The 20783-nt window shown below is 38.9% G+C and overlaps 1 protein-coding gene across 1 annotated transcript; it reads left to right on the forward strand.

Moving 5' to 3' along the window:
• Positions 1–15201: 15201 nt before the first annotated feature.
• Positions 15202–17453, forward strand: LOC107218387. The gene is made up of 4 exons (XM_046743122.1): positions 15202–15260; positions 15395–15494; positions 16603–16662; positions 17062–17453. The coding sequence occupies exons 1-4, from the start codon at positions 15202–15204 to the stop codon at positions 17125–17127; spliced, it is 285 nt and encodes a 94-aa protein (XP_046599078.1). The 3' UTR covers positions 17128–17453.
• Positions 17454–20783: the final 3330 nt, after the last annotated feature.

Here is a 20783-nt window from a genome sequence, read left to right on the forward strand (position 1 = left end):
AATCACGCTATTTCTGTAAACCCGTGTACGAATTACTGTTCCAAGGATTTGAATCTATGGGTAGTTCTCTTCGGGTACAGCACACTTTTCGAACTCCGTTTTTCGTTAGTCGACGATTCCGCTCAAGGAATTCCCGGATATACCTCGAAGTACAAAAACCTGAATGTGTGATCTTTTGGAATAATGCAAATGTCGTTCAGAAGGGGTGGACTTTCAAAGGATCCTCCGTATGAAAATCCTCAACTGTCGAATCTCGCAGTACGGTTAACGTATTAAAATGTATTGTAAGGTCCGGATTCTTAATTACGGTTTGAACGGGTAATTCGTTTTTTTCACCTGCACTGCAACATCAGTAGGGAAAAAAGGATAAGAAAATTGCACAGATACTTTTCAAAATAACTTTCTTTACTTTCTACTTGGGTTTAATTTGAAAGATCGAAGAGTTTATTGAAATCATTCGTATTATTATAAATACGGGTATAACATATGATGGTATGATCGAATTGTATCGAATGCAGCTTTCTCAACAAGTTTCATTAAGTGAAGCAGTTGTTATTAATATACCCGAAGGAATGAAATGCAGATTGTAAATCGATATTATACAGATAAGCCGATGAGTGCGCGGGTATGGCAAAAAATCAGCCGTATTATGCTACTAAAATGCAATCGGCCGCAAACCAAACGATACAATCCTGTTATAAGTATAATGAAAAGGCAATTCTGACTAATTTGCGTTTATTTGGTAAATTCTGTATGATTCTGAAGAGGCATTCATTCGTTTGACAGTTATTTCTCTGTGTACATACTCGTCGTCAAATTTTTTATTTTTTTTTTGTTTATTTATTCCAACTCATTCGTTCAACCCGACGACACTGTGGCCACGTATTATTGGCGATGAATCAATGAATTCATACGAACGTTATTATACCTACAGCGAAATTATTTTGGCTCATTGTCAGCAAAGTAAAATTCAAAATTCGGTAAAACGTACGGTGTAGATTTTACCAGTCATAAGTTTCCAAGAGTCGATGAAAAAAAATTTTATTTATTTTTCGCTTGTCAACAATCGCAAAAATACGTCGAATGCCGATTATTCGAAACTAACGCATTTCCGTTGTTGCACACCTACAAGGTAAAAAATTTGCGCCTATAACTGCTGTACACGGGTGATTAAGAAAATTATTAAACTCTATTTACCCGCGAAATACGCGAGGGTGTTGTTTGCTTGTGTGTCGAAGTGTTCGTCGGAAAGACTCAATATTTACCTACATACGACGAAAATTTACCCGCGTTGAAATAACTATAGAAGTAAACATACTTATGTGGGCACACTTTTCGTGTTTACGCTTTCCTTGTTCATTTATTACTCGTTAAGTAAACTTTACAGTTAGATTGTAATACTTGTATATATTAAGTGATATTTGAAAAATTTATACGACATTATGAACTAACCTGACCAATACATATTTATAAATTTATCATTCATTAGCTCTGAAATCGCAAAAATCGTGCCGCTATAAGTTTGTCTGCAAGTTCTGGACAAATTTTCAAAGATTCAGTGCACATTTCGGAATATACAAATGGACCTTAAGAACACGAGATGGAAAAAATGGCAATATAATCTTTGGCTAATTGTAAAATCTGCCGAAACGTAGCCAATGTAATCGCCTCGAAGGGTTACAGGTCACGAAGAACGGCTACGTTCGGAAATTTGACAGCGTTTTTTTTTTACTCTCTACCGGAGATGCGAAATATATTCCTCAAATTTTCGTGCATAATTCCCGGCATTTGAGGTGCCGCAAAAGTGGCGTTAAAGCCGTCGGCTATTTGCGTGGATAATATCTCGGCGAGTAAAATAAACGAATTTCAATGGAAGGTCCATACCCGCAGCATCATGAGGGGGTTTCAATTACAACATTAATCGGCCACTTTTTGTTATGCATAGAACGATCGCGAGGCACGGGCTAAATTGGTGGGACTACCCCCTAAGCCAACGGAAATTCTGGAGCCAGGGAGCAAAAGAATTAGCATTTCATCCGCCCCGTGGATTTGGCCAACAATCTTGCGGGAATTGGCTGGGGCCCCTCGCCCCTCACCCCCTCCCCACCTTCCCGACAGCCACGTTCTCCGAGAATCGTCAAATTCGTTCTTTATTCGGTGAAAAAATTTCGCGCGAATATATCGCATCCATCTCACGTCCGCGAATTAGCATCTATAAACATTACACTTATAAGTAGCCATAAAATGTGCCGGTTTGTATATATAAAAGATTGTATATATATATATATATATATATATATATATATATATATATATATATATGTATGTATACAAAGCTGTCTTATTTATACACGTTGTACATTTGAAGATTGGATTTTAAGATATGGCCTAGTGTGAATGTTATAACTGTCGGACATTATTTTTTCCTTTTTTCTATGTTACCACAAGTTTTATCACGCGCAACTTTGCCAAATAGAAAACTCGCAGTTGCATGTGTCTGACAGTTTCTTCCTGATCGTTTTAACCTTTAAATCTATTTTCTTTTTCTTTATCCCTCACTTTTTCTATCGATCTGTTTAGTTAAAAATAATACCGTCGGCAGTATAAGTATGAACACACTGTCTGTTACAGAAGAAGAATTGGCTAAGCTACAAAAAAACGTGATACCAACAAAATTTGAAATGAATAATTAAACAAATATTTGAGGGGAAAAACGAGCTGCGATGAAATTGGTTAAAAATATTGAAATAGTTGTGAAAAAGAAGTTGTAAAAATTCTTCCGTATAGCACTAGTCTTCGTTGAAAGATTCTCTGTAATATTGGTAAAAACAAAAAAAAAAAAACAAGTTACGACGGTGGAAAGAGTTAACGAAAATCGCAAAACCATAGACAACTCACAGCAGGTGGTGTATGAAAACGTGAATCGTTTTTCCCCGTAAAGTGTTTTAATGGAGTATAATTTGCGATCGAGCAGCGGTGCGAGGGGGTTAAGCGAAATGAGAATGCTGATGAAAGAGAAACACTCGAGGAGAATGAGTTTTTAAAATAGTTCTTGACGAGGGGATAAAAAGAGTTTTGCGATCACGTGTGGGACACGCGTGTGTGTCACGGGGTGGACGAGGGAGGGGCGAGCCAAGGAGCGGGGGAGAGGAGAGGAGAGAATCCTTGAAACGCACGTGCCGTTGACTGAAGTAAGGGGCTCAGAGGGCTCGTGCTTCCACATTGATGCAAAAAGCATCCCACAAACATACGACCTTCTCTCTTTCTCTCCGAGCGTGGGAAGGAATCGGGAAGAGGGAATGAAATAGCGTTGGAAGAGAATGAGAGAGAGAGAGATGGGAGAAGGTATCGAGTGGCGGAGGAACTGGGGGTGGGAATGAGATGGGAGGCAGCTTTGCCTAATGGCCTGGATCACACACCGCAGATCAACGCTGAGTACCCGTCGCTTAAACGTTACTTCATATTTGAATAATCATTATATGCACCGTCGTTCTTCGCAAACGAATTCATTATTCCCCCGGCGGAGGGCACACGGAGCTACAGACTTCCATAGACGTGACAGTTTATAGGTACCCGATATTCCAACCTATGTAACACAAAGTTTGACGTTATCACGTAATATGTTCTATTACGTGGAAATTATCGCGATTCGCCGAGATTTAGCAGGATTAAACTGTTCGTGTTCGGTCGAATTTTTCCAGCCTTGGAATCAGGATCGGAAAGTTGCGATGAAAGAATATGAAAATTACTTCATGCTCTGCTCGAGAATACAATTCTAAGTTATTTTTACCGTCAATTTACGATCGATAATAGTTTGCGATTACGTTGAAAATTTCATAAAAAATTATCCCACGGAATTCTTATATGCCGTAAAAGAAATAAGCTGGGCGAAACTTTTCGAGATAATCAATCTTGCAGAAGCTCTACAACCGCTGGAATGAATAAAAAATCAAATTTCACAAGCTAAAAAACAGCAACTGATCCGAAACTATTCCCCGTGACGAACAATCGATTATCCCAATCAGCACAGGCAGCTGTATTCCAAACGATGCTAAACTCCTGATAACTGAACTATTATATATGTACAACCGTTTCTGAAACGGCTTTGGTTGCAATTATCAAAAGACCGAGTATCGCTTATTTCGCTTATTTCACCGTTCCTAATGAACGAGATACACTTGTAAGGAACGATTATCCTGGAGCTTGCAGGCTGGAGCTTTTGGTAGGAAGATATTAATGTTGATTTGAGGGTAGTTTTGCGAGGCAAAAGGGGTAGATATTTCGGATACAGAGGACGGAGGGTGGGAGTGCGGGGGCGGGCGGCTGGCCGCGTCGGTCGCGCAATTTCAGTTTGTTTGGTCGTTGAAAAAGGGCGCTTGTGGAAGAGGGTTTAAGAGGAGCCGAAGAGCCAGAGCTGGAGAACTGTTAAGAAGCTTACACTGATGACGGTGGGCCCTCGAGCGAGAGACGTGATCAACAGAAGTACCGACTATCTTCCCTCAGACGCCGTCACTCCGTTCCCACCATGCTCGACCCTCCTGGCCTGCGACTGGTATTAATAATTGATACCCTGATACCTATCTTGCCTCGAGAAACTTAGCAGAGTCTTAACTGTATCTCGCGTCCCGCTGCAGAAGAATAAGTCTTCTGTTTCGGTGAGGGAATCGGTACAACGGAACGGGACACCCCGAACGGGAAACAAGGGCTCCGTTCATCCTTGTATATAAATCCCGAAGAATATTGTCCTGGCGAGGTATATAAACGCAATATTGGATCCCCGTTACTTTGCGCGACTCTCTGCAGGATGAAAGGCGAAACTTGAGGCAAAAGTAGCCAGATGGAAAAAGATCGAGTCGCTTATTCACCTCGCCAATTCCCACAAGTTTTCCTTCGATTTCGCGATACGTGAAATTGATCGAACCGAATTCGAGCGACTCGAAATGAATTTGAGTAAAAATTTAAGGCGTGCAAAATTTGTTTTTATCACTATTGGAGTCGTTCACTGAAGAAGAGGCCGAAGGTTAAACGGGAAGAATTTCTGGTCAGATTTAAAAATATATCGAGAAACGACGAAAACGTTTAGAGCAATTTGAGTTTAAGGGCGTTATTATTTAGAGTTATGAGAATCTTTTAAACAATTTTTTCATTGAAATTAATAACAAAATGGTGGCATGGCGCATATCGGTAGCGAACGACACGGAACTCGAGGGCTTTTGCGGTATCGCATCTCCTGACGTCACTGCCCAACTTGTAACAGATAGAAGAAATTTATTGAGTTACAAACTCCTTTTCGGGTTCGACCTCGTAGCCCAAATGTTAAAAAAAAGAATTTAAATATATACTATTATGAGCAAAAAATTTCATTTTTCAACCGAAAAATTGTTAAGAAAATTTTCATCAACAAATTTTGGGATTGAAATGAACTAATTGTGAAACGTAAATAGCAAATACGAGTATACTCAATAACATCGTAGATTATCAGCTATGAATGTAATTGCTACACCTATGCTTCAAATTTTCATAGTATCTTTGAATTTTTTCAAAATGCCGTACGATATTCCAATAGGATGTATTCAGTGCCATTTTAAGCTCTCCCTGTTTTCTCTAAAGAAGAAGCTGATAGTTTGATGTTATAATTATTTCGTTCAAAGACGAATGAATAATTATAAGAGTATAATTTTTGAAATTCAGTCTGCGAAACAAAGATCTCTCCTGCAATCCCATCAACCACAATAACGCGACAAAACAATCATGATTGTATATCGCGCTTGTATTACGTCGAAATTTCATTTCTTACACTTACTAGAATACTTGCATAAATTTGTATCGTTACAAATACCGTTCAAATATTGTTCGAATTGCAAGAAAATATGATACAAGTGACTATTCGATGTGATTATAGCTGTTATTACTATATTTCCCGCTTATTCCAACATTAAATCTATTTGTTTATACAGGGATATTTGTTCAGTTAAATACGGCCTTGAAATAGATTTACTGATGCACTAACACAGAATTATTGCAATTGTCACAATGAAATATAGTACGAGTGATCATAATGAAAACGAGGAGTATTATATACTAGTTTTCCCGTTACAATAACAGAGTTCATTTACATATTATACGAAGAACTATGCATACTATTCGATGTCGATAGAAAACGAAAATAGTTAAGAACTGTACAGTACCTACAGTCACACTCTTTCTCTCTCTTTTTCCCTCTCGTTATGAGTCGGGTAAACGTATGAGACAAGAAATTGAAAACCGTCCTTACAGAGCTGCAGAGTTACACGCGTATCGGTTAGTTAGCCATAACTCAAGTAAGTCGCCACGGGGGGTAGTGCAGAATTTAATAACCATACCTAAAAAGACGGCGTAAGGAGGATATGGGTAGGGGTGGAGGTAGGGGGGGGGGAGGGCCGGGAGAGGGAGGGTGGGGACAGAAGTTGGTCGGTACTTCCGGATGCCTGCAGGAACGGCGCACTTGGTAAGACATGGATGTAATCTTGGTGACTCGTACGTTAAGACGGGACACATTCCAGGGACTAACAAATGCTACCCCACCCCGAGCAGCGCTTAAAGCTCGCCCTCGTCATTCCCCCTCGGAAATTTCACCCCGCAATCCATCCCCTCGCGTCTCGTTTCCGCAGAGCCTCTACGACATAATTCTAATTTTATTGCTAGCGCGGGCGGCAGTGCCGGAGAGTTTTGGAAGGCAAATTTATGGGCAATTTTTCTTATTAATTTTCATAAGTTCGACATGTGAGCCGCCCCCCGATCCTTTCGCGACAAAGCGCGGGCTCCTCCACCTCCTCCCTCCCCCTCACTCTCTCTTCTCGCCGTCCAACTCTCGGGGAAAACGGTGCTGTGTCCCACCACCCGTCGGTTATTGAAAGATGCTAAGATCTGCCAGTTTTGCCTCGCCAACTTTTTACGAGAATACTTCGTCCCGGAGTTTTCGCATCTAGTTACCACAGTATGAATCAGGGACCCCCGATCTCCGGGCTCGCACGCTCCTTTTCAAACTTCCTAAATTAAACGATTTCCTCTCGATCCATGCCGCCTTCGCTCAACCCGGAAGGACAACATCCCGGTACATCGACGATAAAGAAGTACAGACTGATGTACACGTGCGGTGTATACCTGTAGGTACCCTTGTCAAACAGCTTTTGAACTGTTTAGTCAAGTCGACGGCACTTCGTACCGCCGCTTCTTCATCCTGAGATTTTTATCACCCCAAGTCTAATCGTAAAAGGTTCCGAGCCAGCGTTATAAGGGGATGTTAATTTTCAGCGTACTACTGCGACTGTAATCAGCAAGTTTGATTCGATCTAACCAATGTCAAGTTGAATCGGAAAAAAGTTCCACCAGCAAACGAATCGTAACTAAATCTAGGAGAAGAAAATATTCCAATAGTCTTTGACGAGTAATTAGCGTTCATCGGTTTGAAACCATATTCGGTTTTCGACATAAACACGATTTTCATGATAAGAAATGTTTTCTACCTCAAATGTATAAATAATCGTTTCCAACCACCGAGTGTCCGGAAATTTTCGCTAATTGCGGCTTATTTTGCTTTCTCGTGGATTCCTTGCTGTATGGATTTCAGACAGATTTCTTCAACAAAATTGTTGTATAAAACAGACGATGAATCAATACATAAACAAGCGAATAATCAATTTTCAGTAAACCTTAAATAATTTCTAAAGCTACCGAAAATCTCAATAACTATATACCTCTATTTAATCCAGAGAACGGGGAATCAGTAGAAAATTACGAAGGTGTTGAGACCAGAAAAATTGATGTGACTTCCTTGTAGCTCCGACGCTCACTGCGAAGTTGGTTTTGAAATACTGTGATTTTTGCGCGGTTTGAGAAACAGGGCGAACAATAAATCTCGCCCAGAGGATTGAAGAATGGGGAATGAAGACGTCGACGTGGCGATGTGACGTTCGAATTCGGAGAGGCGCCGTGACGCACGGCGTGGGAAAGAAATGGTCGATACAAGTAAATGTCGCGAGGTTAAAATTGCATGCCAAACTTTGCCTGATTTGTTTGTAACGTAGCAAATTGGGAACAAACAACAGAAACGGAGGCACTGGCATAGAAACAGACAAACATACGGGCTGTTATTCAGGTATGTTCACCCCCTTAGATAAACGCGATGCAATGAATAAAAGAATAAAACTCACGTCGAACAGTTGCGATAACACAAAAACTTGTCGTGCAAAATCTTATGAATTTCAGGGAAATAAGGAACCGCGTACAGTATTGTTAGACTTTTCTAACTTCAATATACCAGCATTCCAAATCTTTTGAAAGTTTTGCAGTGACTTACTCACTTAGCAGTAATACTTAACTACTAAGGATAATGATGTCGTGAAGTTATTTGTTATCACCACGTTCGTCGGCCTGATTTTGTTCGCTAAGAAATGTTCACTCCCTGATTGATTGGCTGGAGATTCTTTTGCGTAATAAGATCGTGAAAGTTTTCCATAAAACCGACTAAATGGGGCCAACTGGCAAATTAACTTATTGTGAATCGGACAAAAACCACCACTTTATTGGGTTAAAATAATCCGGCAAATGTTTGCGTCATTTGATGTAACAATTTGATTTTAACAAACCCCTCGTACCGATCAATGAACGCACACGAGTGAATTAGAGCTGTCAGTATCGGGTATTTAATTTGAGTCTTTTTCATCCACGACTCTAATGACAAGAGCCAAAATCAAAAATTATTACACTGGAACTGAAATTTTACCCAACTTAGTTGACTTTAAAACTTGAACTGCTTGGTGCAGTTGACAGATTTTGTGTGATTAATGTTTGATTCACAATAAAATCTTTCATTTTATTCTCATTCAATGTATAATCGAACGGGCCTCGCGTCTATCCAACCGTTCGTGTCTTGAAGACTGCATGCACTTACCAGTCTTATCACGTTATTTTTAGACGAGAGCTGTAATCTGCAACTAACAATAAGTGAATAAAAGAAAATAAGTCACAAAAGTTGTCGAAGGACTTTTAAAAAAACTTTTCTATCAATTACCTGATCAATAAAGAAAAATCTTCTTCTTTTTTAACCATCTCGTGAATTGTCACGGGCTTTATTGTAACTCACGGTGCAGATGTGAACCAATTTAACCTCGTCTAACTGACGTTTGAAACGTTTAAAAACTTTCCGAGTCACGTTCAGGTGGATTTTATTAAATTTCGCCGGTTTGCATAATTAGCCGCGGGATTATCCCGTTCCAACTTCAAACGGTGCAACAGCGACCTTCGGAGAGCAAAACGAAACGGGTAGGAGCTGTATAATTATCGTATGCATTAAGCGGAGAAGGGTAGCCGAAAATTTTGGCATAGTATTTCAGCCTGCAGCCTACTCAGGCACCGTAAAGTCGACACCGAGACTCAAGTTCCTAACGAGAACCTAATTAAACAGGTGATATAAGTCGCAGAGCACCATAAATGAAATATTTTATTAACTAGAGGCGCAACCTCGAGAGATAATCGCAATGGAACAAATTATCCGGTCACGTGATCGTTCTCTGTTTTCTCAAGTCGTTTTCATCCTCTATCTCACTCCTTCTTTCTCGTCATTTTCCGCATAATCCAATCAAACCATAACTCCTCTTCTGTCCCAAGGATTAGCCGATAATCCGCCGAGTGAAAAAAAAGCCACGAGCTCTGTGCCACTTCGTTAAAATACGCCGTACTCTAGCTCATAGCTATTAGGTTCACCGGAACGGTTGGAAAACTTGGAAATGAAGAACAGAAAAAAACTACCTTTGGTAGAATGAAAATATCATTCGGGAATCAACAGCGCAGCTGTTGCGTTCGATAATCGATACACGCAATTTGAAATCCCTCAGCGAATGAAAAGACGCGATTTAAAAATTTCGTATCAAGTTATGACGCATAGAATATGGATTAAGCTTCTGCGATTCATCGATTAATCGTTATAGACTTCGATTTATTACTCATTCAACTGATCGGTCATCCGTTTTATTCAAATTTCGGTAAGTCGTTTCTTCGATTAATCTATTAGTAGCACAGAGCTGCGATATTGATTAATTGCTCAATTTTCGGATTCACGCATTTCTCTTTCCTTTCGAAATTGAATCAACTTTTATCACGTTTATTTCGAAATTACGGCCATACTAAATTAAGCTCGCTAAAATCCCGCGTGTGGTGGATGAAAATTGCCAAGAAATAAGCTGACCAAATTTTTTCTGAACAAGTATTTCATCGCCGAGAACCAAGGAGAGCTGTAAGGTTCGCAAGATTGCTCGAACAAGGGGCCGAAGGGTACTCGGACGAACGGGAACGGGCGTATAATTTTTGCAAATTTTTCTCCCAACCTTCGCTGCAGCTTTACGGCCGAGTCTGATACCCATGCACACCGCCTCGTGACACGAGAGAAGTTTACGTCCCGCGTGTGTCTAGTATTGAGCTGTCAGCGCCGACTGTGTTCGGTCATACATCACAAGAGCGCTTGTTCGCCCAAGTCGACCTCCTCATCCCCGGAGGTCTCGGAGAGGTCGCCGAGGTCCTGGGGGATACCCGAGAGGGCGAGTATTGAGAGTTTGAGCGGGTCTTGGCGCCCCGCATTTTCCTATAACGGATGCGCAGCGTCCGAAATCGTCTTACGACTCTTACCTTGTACCAGAAAAGGAAGCGATGGAAGGATTTAAAATTATCCTGGCTTAATACTTGACCAAAAGGGCAAAGTTTTCTCGTCGCTGTATCAGCGAAACGCGCATTTCGCTATCCTCAAATTATATTTATTCAATAGACTACGAACTAGTTGCTCGAATTTCGAGGTAACAAATTTTGAAACGTATCTATTGCTGAACCCAGTAATTACAGCTCGGACAAGATTTTTTTTAACAATTGCACTGTAAGCTAGTCTAGTTGCGTTCAGCTAAAAAAGTTCCCTCAATGTTTGAAAAAAATCTAAAACACTGCAATTTAAGTTAGATTTTGAATAATAATAATAATGTATTTCTTTATAAATAACAAAAACGTCGCCTGTAAATTATAATTATTGAATATCTCGACTTTTTGCAACCAGTAACAATTTCGAGAAATAATCCGTCTCGAACGGTTTTCAGAAAATCCAATTAACGATGAAATGATTTTTTACTAAAATCTCTCAAACTGTACACATTTTCCGAATTTCAAAAAATAACCAAAAAATCTGATGTCGATCGCCATTGTTAAAAGCAAGGTGCTTACGGTTGATACTGTGTGTTTAAAATTTTTCCCCGAAACACAGATAATTTTTTAATCATTTAACTCGATTATTTCTTCAATTATACTCTGAACTTATCTTTCGTCTTATCATGTTTTTCTCGCGACATATTTATGACTCGGTTGTACGTGTCACGTAGATACCTAAAACAGTCAGAGGCATCCGATCGTATCAATACCTAGGCAATTTCTTCCTCTGCTTGTGAGATTTTGCGATGTTAAATCCGCGCCGGTGATAACGAATTCAGATTCCGATGCAGGGGGGGAGGATGACGAAAGGGAGGCTTGAATACCTCGAATATTTTCTTCCCTGACATTTTTTCTTCTCCTTTCGATCCTCGTTTCGATAACATATACAAGCGAAAGCAACCTCGTGAATTGTCGACAATTCGTGGCAACGCGTATAAATACATACGGTGTGTTCTCACATGCAGCACCTACACGCGCGCACGTAAGTTATCGTAGAAAAAATACACGGGGGAAAGCCGTTCGCTTTGAAAAAGAGCCGATTCAACGGCCCTCGTTGTACGTAAGGCGCAATTGTCACCCAACGTTATCAGCGTTACGCGTCGTTCAAGAACTTCAAACACCTGCGACAAGCAATGATGAAAAGACAATGTTACGCCCCTGTCGCCTATCGAACACACGGCCGTACTTCCCCGAACTTATTCTACTTTCGGTTTTGTGGTTTTAACCCTTCGTCTGAATACTTTTTTTTTCCATCTTTTGTCTGTACACTGTTTCGAAGTGTTCTAGGCTTTCAAGAAATCAGAAGAAATTCAGGGTTTCTTCTCAAAGTGTTGACTACATTATCTAAAAGTCGGTAGAATCAAAAGTTTGGAAGTATTGTTCATAAAAATTGATACTTATAAAATGACTGTTCCCTATAAGACTCGTTGTTCACACGGAGGGTTAAGATAAACATGAGAATCACAAAAATTATTCTAATAATTGGTTTTCGTAAAAAAAATCACCTTTTCGTTGGCACTATGAGTGTTCAAGCTTGCGGTAAGTCTGGGTATAATTTATCCACCGTAAGAAATTTTTGTGAAGTGTTACAGATTTCTTTGCATTTCCGTTTTTTCAGTTTTCCTCCGTTTTCAAGATACCGAATTTTGATTTTTTTGATGTTCAAACTTTTCAAACAATCGTATTTCAAAATTAAGACCTTGTACGACAAAAATTTATGCCACAAAACAGTTGCCTTTTATCTTACCTATATGAAGAAATATTTACAATTTTTTGGACTCACTTAATAGATGATTAACGAAATAAAACCTTTTAAAAATTTACATATATTTACATGAAATTTTGTAAATTTCATAAGACAGACTTTTATGGATAAAAATATTATGCTTATAATTATTTAATTCAATAAATCAGTGGGTGAATCTGAGAGGAGCATCGTAAACGAAAGCTTCAATATCCATTCTACTTTTAAAATTGCTTCAAAAATTTTTAATACTCTAGTCGATTCGTTCGATTTTACTATAAGTTTTCTGCACCTGAAACACTTTTTTTTTATTCACGGTGTCGTAGTTAAATATTTAATTTTACAACATCACGTACATCTAAAGCTCTTATTTATAATTCCATTATGTATTTCTTATCTTTGTATTACCTACTCAAGAGATCTTCGTAGTTCACGAATATCCTACCTATCTCGTAGTGAAATTGTTAAATAATAGTATCGACATTTGAGTTATCAGTATCCTTAATACCACAGTTTCGGAGATATTTGACTATCCAATTTAAAGAGGGACACCCTTTGCACACAAGTAAATCGTGTGCAGTCGTGAACACTGAACTTTAGAGCCCGTTACGCCTACGTGCGTGAAGAAGTGAAACGCAGTTAAATCCGTCTATCTCTCCGCAATAACCTTTGGGGGATGGTTTGTGATGTATGGAAATGAATAAAATAGGATCTGGCGAGGATGAAATATCATCCAGACTTGCGCACTATTTCATTGAAGTCTTGCAGGAGTTTACTCGATTTTGCGGAGGAAACGGAGCACGGCGCTGGAAGACGAATAATATCAAGGACTCTACGGCGGATCATTTAACGAATTAACAATTATAATCACCCATTAGTATTCCGATAGTTAGCATAAGGATTTCTAACCAGTCCGCGGGCTCGGTGATGGGCACTAAAAACTTTTGGAAAACTAGCTAAATCTTTGGGCAAAATCATCCGGCCAGAATGTTTCCCACAACTTTGATAATATCTTAATTTGTAATCGGCCGCTGAGACAGTATAATTACAAATTTAAAATACTTGTACCGAAAGCAAACAAGCTTGCGGTTATACTGGCGCTTCATCTAGACTGATTAACATCAATTATCTAATCATTCGACGCATTCGAAGGGAAAGTTTAAATCGGGATGAGAAATCCGTTGATTTACTTTTGTTTTTCGTCTTTGTCCAAAGACGAGAAACGAAATCACAATCACTGTCATGACACAAGCAATTATAATAATAAATAATCGCAGCCTAGCTGATACCGAGTCGAAGGTCCATATGCTTGAAGGTGAATTCTGTTCCCGAAAAGGTGAACGGAGGGTTTAATTTTTTATCAACGACGAGAGATGAAATTTTGTTATTCCGACCCATGGAAATGAAGGATCGTCCACGAATGAAAAATTCCGAACCTTCTAGACCGATCCATTACTCCAGAGAGAGGTTGAGTAAATAATTACCTTACAGCGCCACGCAAGTAATCGAACCAAGCGTATATTTCACGCGGATCTCTGCGAAATACCAGAATTATCGTGCTGTTATCGCTACGACAAGATCAAATTTTTGAACTCAAATATGACGGTAGACGGTGCAGAAAAGAAATATCGCTGTGAAATTTATAAATGACAAAGATTGCCCATCGTCGTTTTAAGTCTCGAGATTGTTGTTCCGGCAACGCCGATATCTTCTACCTTCGACGCGTGACATCTGCCTTACCATCAACCAAGTGGCGTTGTTTGTCTGCATGTACCTACGACCCGCACGAAATTCGATAACTGCCAAAATTCCTTTGCTTTATTTTACCTACAAAAGAAAAGCAGATATTTCCGAAGCGACTTCTTCGTCTCCGCAGTCGGATGATCTTTGGAGGGCTTAACCCTCAGTCCAGTTGCCAAATACTGTTCGACATATCCTGTAGTTCGCGTGGAATTCAACCGTTTCGTGCAAACTTATCTCCTGCGAATGCAACCGGTTTTCACGTCGAGCATTCCGCTGATATTCTGCAGCATCGAATACGACTTTCTGCTGAGCCAACTGTCGGCATTCCCTCTGCAATTCGGAGTCATTGATGACCATCTGAAAACAAACAGCGGTTGCATGGAGTCCTGCCCATGATCAGCAGCCAGTAAAAGAAAATGAGATGAAGCGATGACCACCTACAGTATCTTTGTTTTCACTGATCATGCACTGTTATGTAAAATGAACGTAATTAAAAAAATTTCCATCAACTTGCGATGACTCTGAACTATTGCAGAAAAAAAGTCCGTTTCCTTGTACCAAGCTCGACTGTAATATAAGATCATTATTATGAGAGTAAGAACAATTAGAAATGCATTCTTTCAACAGCGGTGTCGTTTTGAATTTTGTTTCCTTTATTATTATTATTATTGTTGTTTGTTGTTATTATTATTGTGCTCCATTGGAGATAAAACAAGGTGCAGATCACGTTCGGTAGTTTCTATTATACACAAACAATGCAAGGTTGATTAAAATCAGATCAGTTGTTTCGCGCCAAGTCGAAACAAAACAGAATACCCTGAAATTTTTATCACTATGTTAAATATAGATTGAACAAAGGAGTAGCTTGTAATTGTCTTTGAATTTTTCACTGAGAAAACGTGCACGCGACAGCATAATTAGTCGGATTCTCGCCATTGCATCGGTGCAAGGACTTTGTCTCGGACCGTTAAGCAATACGGTTTCATATCATGAGGTGGCACCGGCCAGTTTTATCGCGGTTGTGTGTTCTCGTTACTTGCTCATCCGAGTTGGCCGGGTGAAGAATGATAAGCGTTGCGCATGGCACGTTTCGAGAGTTGCACACGGCCGTGGAACGGCAAGAAGAGGGAAGGGATTGCGGTTCGATAAAAGCGACACCTTCGGCCGGTGCCACATCAGAAGCCACCGAGAAGCAAACCGACAGTGTCGCAGTTTCGTTCAGCTACAAGAGGAAAACCGAGAAACACATCAGAAATGCCGGGTCCCAACGAAAAGTGCAAAGGTGCGTAGACATATACATTTTCCTTTATACGTGTAACCATTTTCAATAACCGTTGTAGTTTTTCGTTGAACTAAAACGCCGACCAAGTCTTTCCGCAAAGGAATTCAGCTGCAAGCATTCTTCGTTGCACTGAGAAAAAAATTTATTTCCCGGTAACAATTAACATGTATTTGAATATAGGAAAATAAATGTTTTGATATCAAATTTTAGTTGAGTCAAATAATGATCTGTAGAAATTTGTTAATAATTATTTAACAAATCATATTTGGCTCAACTAAAATTTGTGAATGATAACTAAACATTAATTCAACATATTCAAATATACGCTTGTTAACGGTGAATAAACTCTTTTCTCAGCTTACTTCATCATAATTTTCAAATTCTTAATTGATAATTATTTACGTTGTAAGATTTCCGTGAACAATCTTTGTAACCGCCTTGCAGGATATTCGGTTTAGCGATAAGAACAAACGCGCATTTATTTCGGCCTGCTACCGATACACCAAACCGGAAAAAGCATAAACTTCGTCTTTGAGGGCAGTCGAGCGATCAAGACAATGTTTGTTCGAGCGAAAGAAACACCTGTGCTAAGCAACCGATTTTGTCTGCAACTGTTTAGCTACGCCTTGCAAGAACCTTTTGTCGAGTTTATTTCTGTACAAGAATTATTTGCACGATTCGATAAAACAGTATAAATTTAACGAAATTCAATCGTAATGATGTACGAACAATGCTGCCTTTATGAACGAGACTGTTCGTCACCGGATAGCGTGACTATTGATCTGTTCGCGTTTCTGGAATGTCCGGTTAACGGAATGCATGCAGGATGCAGGCAATCACTTGCGTTGAAATGATGACACGATCATCCTGTATACTGCTTTACAAACTCGCAGCATCAGGGTTGGGTACTTTTTGATTAATTATTTCCGATCTGAAATTTTATTATGATACTCTGTCTTTATGATGCCGAATATTACTAACTTTGGTTCGTAGATCTTTGAACAAGACCCGAAAAATCATTAGCCAAGTTTATTTCATTCGTATTTACCAAACTTACGACACTTTTTTCAACAAACGCAGTTTTTGATATTTTATTGTTATTTTTCAGGTGACTGCCAGGGGTCATGCAAATGTGGATCAGACTGCAAATGCTGCGATGCACCCGGAGGTAAAAAATAAAATTCATTCATCCAATGAAGTACGTCGTGAACTATTGGCGAAAATAATCACTGAAATTACCTGCCACGATTTCTTTGCACTCGATTATTTCGCGAGAGCATTCCAGCACCTTACAAATTTTCAGCGAAGAGCCAGAAGCAAAGCAATTGAGTTTTTGTCGAACATACGGTTGAATTGTGACGAATAAACGTTATAAAAGTTCTATTTCGTCGTACCAAGGCGTAAAAGAGAAACTATTGAAAATTAGATAAGATAATTTTTAAACACTCAAATATTTACGGTGGCAATATAATTTTCTTTATTATTCAGAGGTTCATAATTGCGTTTCCTTTTTATTAATTCTTACTCCCACAAATATTATACGAAATCGTGAATTTTCTCTTTTCAGACAAATGCGGCTGCAAGTCCGGCAGCGACTGCAAATGCCAGGATTGCAAATGCACATAAGAAGTAAGAAATAAAATGTCGATGACGGATGCCGGTTGGATTGAGAAAATGGATTTGAACATACTCGCGCTAACTCAACACAACGTAACATAGTCTTAATATGTACGTCGATATGGTCTTTACCTTTTTCATTTGTGCTTGTATTTCTGTTCGAAAAACTTCTACCAAATAATATGCTTAATTTTATTTAACTGGCCATGAATCATGTTGTCTAAACATTATACTTACTTCAACGTGATTTCACTTGAATATCACAAGTATCACAATAATAATATGTAATAAATTTATCTACCCTGAACATTATGTAAAACTAAAATAAAAGTATTCCACTAATCGAATGGTTAGTCAATAGAGAAACATCACCGTCATTGGAACCCAACAACTATGATTATTATAAGCTGATTAAAAACAATCACAGCTATGTTGACAATTGCGATACGCAATGCTAGCTTGTTGTAGATTAAGAGGAAGATAAACAAATAGGAAGGTAAGGAAGTCGTGCTGGTATAATGAACAATCGACTATCGAATAATGGCCACAACTTAACAACGATACGAAAGATAAAACGTATGCTTACTGTAAAATTAACAGCAAGACCGATCGAGCATCTCAAGTGATTTCAATGAAAGATAGGAAAACTGTATGCGGAAGCCTTGAAGGCGTCAAAGAACCGTAGCATACCTTGAAGAAATAAAAAACAACCGTGCATAAATACGTTTCTTTCAGTTTATAAATAAAAAAACCATACCCGCTCCGCCGACGATTGACTCGTGAAAGAATCCGTGTATCGAAGTCAAGATTACAGTTTTTATTCCGAGTCAAACGGGTGCCGAGCTGACCGGTAGATTACACACGAGTTCAATAACCGTACCTGACATCATTGCGCGGAATATAATGGGCGGACATAAAAAAAAATTCCTCAAGCAAACATCGTACTGGACAATGAATACAGCCATTCAGACGATAATGCCGAATGTGGAGTCACAGGGTAAACGTAACGGTATTGTTAATCAGAGAAAAGGTTAAAACTTGAAATCCGACTGACTTTCCAAGGTCCTCAATTAACCTCTGTCAAAATATTTATACACACAATTGCTTCCGGTAGAGGAATGGCTAGGTATTGGATTCGTTGATGCACATTTGTACTCCAAGCATATAGAGATTCATGGCCCTAATGAATGTCGATCGATTCTGAGTAGACGTTGGAAAATTGTACAATTTTTACGCTGACACAAGAACGCTGAAGGACTGCAATTCTGTCCGTTGAAATATGCTACACAACTGATTGTGAGAAACACAATGTACTCCTCTAGAACACCTGCCGTTCGTCTTGCCTTGCTCACATGCCGATCGTGGATTGAAAGGATGCTATAATTTATGTCCACCTCATCGATCATGCTTCAATGAGAAACACCTCGGTACACTTTAATTACATCATAAAAAATTCATTATACTATTACTTTTTCACAAAAAAACCATAATTCTTGTGTAATTCTGGTGAGTAATCGCTGGTTTTATTCGTCAATAAATTCTGCACAGACCGTCTAAGTCAAATTGTGAATGAACCACAAGTTTAACATATGAAAATTATTACGTTATCATTATGTTATACATCGCACATGTCGAATTTTCTTCGCCAACTGACAAGCTCAAGAAATAATCTGTCTCGGACAATTTGTAGGAAATTCGTTCGCCGATAAAATTAACTACTTTTCAACTGAATCGTTCGAACTGTGAGGATTTTTATGTAAAAAAATTAATGGAATGATGTGATTTCTCTGAGACTAGTGTTTATGCATAATAAAAATTGAGGGTTGAAACATTTTTTCTGAATCACAGACACTTTCTTGGATCAGATTCAACTTTCGATTTAATGCATTTTTACTTTAGACCTTTAAATTTCCCGCCAATTCTGTGTCTCGCGTAGTCGCGGATATATCCATGTTATCCGCATATCTTTAGTATCGTCGACGGCTTCAAGAAACCACTTCAGCGAATTGTGTGCTAAACTTCAGTTGATAACTACGAGCAATCGATTGCTGCTGCGGTTGGCTGTGTTATCGGTAAACGGGAGTCCGTGCAGAAAGCTCTTCGATATTGCCCTCAAGCTTTCGTGGCGCCGATTGCGGATTCCTCGTGGCAGCTAAGAAATTGTTAATACTTGCCCAGCGATACTGGCGATAATTCTTCGCTGAGGGTGAAGGTCAATTTTCCGAAAAACTAACGATAAGAGATCGACGGGTCGAAATCCCGAAAGTCGGAGGGTCATAAATACGAAAAATAAAAATTGAGAAGACGAATATGTAGAAATAAAATCATACCAAACAGAACTCTTGAGAATAAGAAAAATTACGAAGGGAAACGTATCGATTTGACAAAAATATCGAATACTGGAAAAGTTGAGTGTACAAGTTCCAGAGTCGTACTTTTTAAGGAAATTCACAAACGCGGATTTTATCAAAGCAAAAGATCAAAAACTCGAGAGGTCAAAATACCGAATCTCATTTATTGAGAAGTGTGAAGGGCCAAAATAGCGAAAGCATATCGGCTAAGAGTTTCAGTAAATAGATGGCGATGGTGTCTACCAGCACTATACTGGGCCCATCGGAATCTTGGTCATTCTACGTTTTGGGGACCCAAATTTTACTTGTTTCAAATTTTTACTAACGACACATTTCTTTCAAGTCATTGACTTTTCAAAGTATTGGCCGTTCTAAATTTTCACATTCATAAATATCCATTTTCTATATCTTTACATAATGTGTTTCGTTAATTTGGAGTGCAAACTATTCTGAAAAACCTTTTTCGGATGAAAAAAAACCGTTCGGATAAATGATCTTTCGATAAAACAGTTATTCGTCTGAGCGATTTATCAAAAGTACACGATGTCAATAAAAGTGCACACCGATTGGAGTAAAATTAAACAACATCGGTGTAAATTGTTCGATTCTCGACACCAAGTAGTCGTAAAATCAACACCAAAATAGTGTGAATTTCTGTAAAATATTTTCGGTTTTATATTTAACACCGCATTTCTAATAGTGTAAAATTTTCGTATCGCTGATCTTCGGTTATTTTATAATTCATATCTTCAAAATTTTGAGTTTTCGGCCAGTCAATTTTTTGATCTTCAGAAAATTTGACCCCCATCCAATTATTGTTTCTGCCAAAATTTGAAATTTCATTTTTTATCATTAGAAACTTTTGTAGAAAACAAATTGTCATATTTTCCAGACTTTGATGTAACGCGTTTGAAACAGGTGCTTTTATTCGAATATGTGAGCAAAAAATTGTGGCACGATCAACAAACTGACAAAGACAATTTGTAACGCTGTAACGCTCAATTGTCATTTGCCCATTATATATTTTTGATAAGCCTATACCATCGAAACAGTAAATCTTCATTCTCCGGAAGACGAGTGCTAATATTTTCGAAAGCTAACGCGAACTACGGAGACAATGAATTTTTAATCACTCGACTCGTGACCATCGGTTCGCTTCTTTTTCATTTCTCTCAAAGTAGGCTAGGCGATCGAACTTTCACCACTGCAAATACACATCAAGCCACAACGAAATGTTATGCCTTATACTTTACTGCGTTATTATCCCAGTAATCTATTCCGTAGAATTGATTCGAGGCGTAATATTAAAAAAACTCAACAT

Source organism: Neodiprion lecontei, chromosome 6, assembly GCF_021901455.1.
Source record: "Neodiprion lecontei isolate iyNeoLeco1 chromosome 6, iyNeoLeco1.1, whole genome shotgun sequence".
Taxonomy (NCBI): Eukaryota; Metazoa; Arthropoda; class Insecta; order Hymenoptera; family Diprionidae; genus Neodiprion; species Neodiprion lecontei.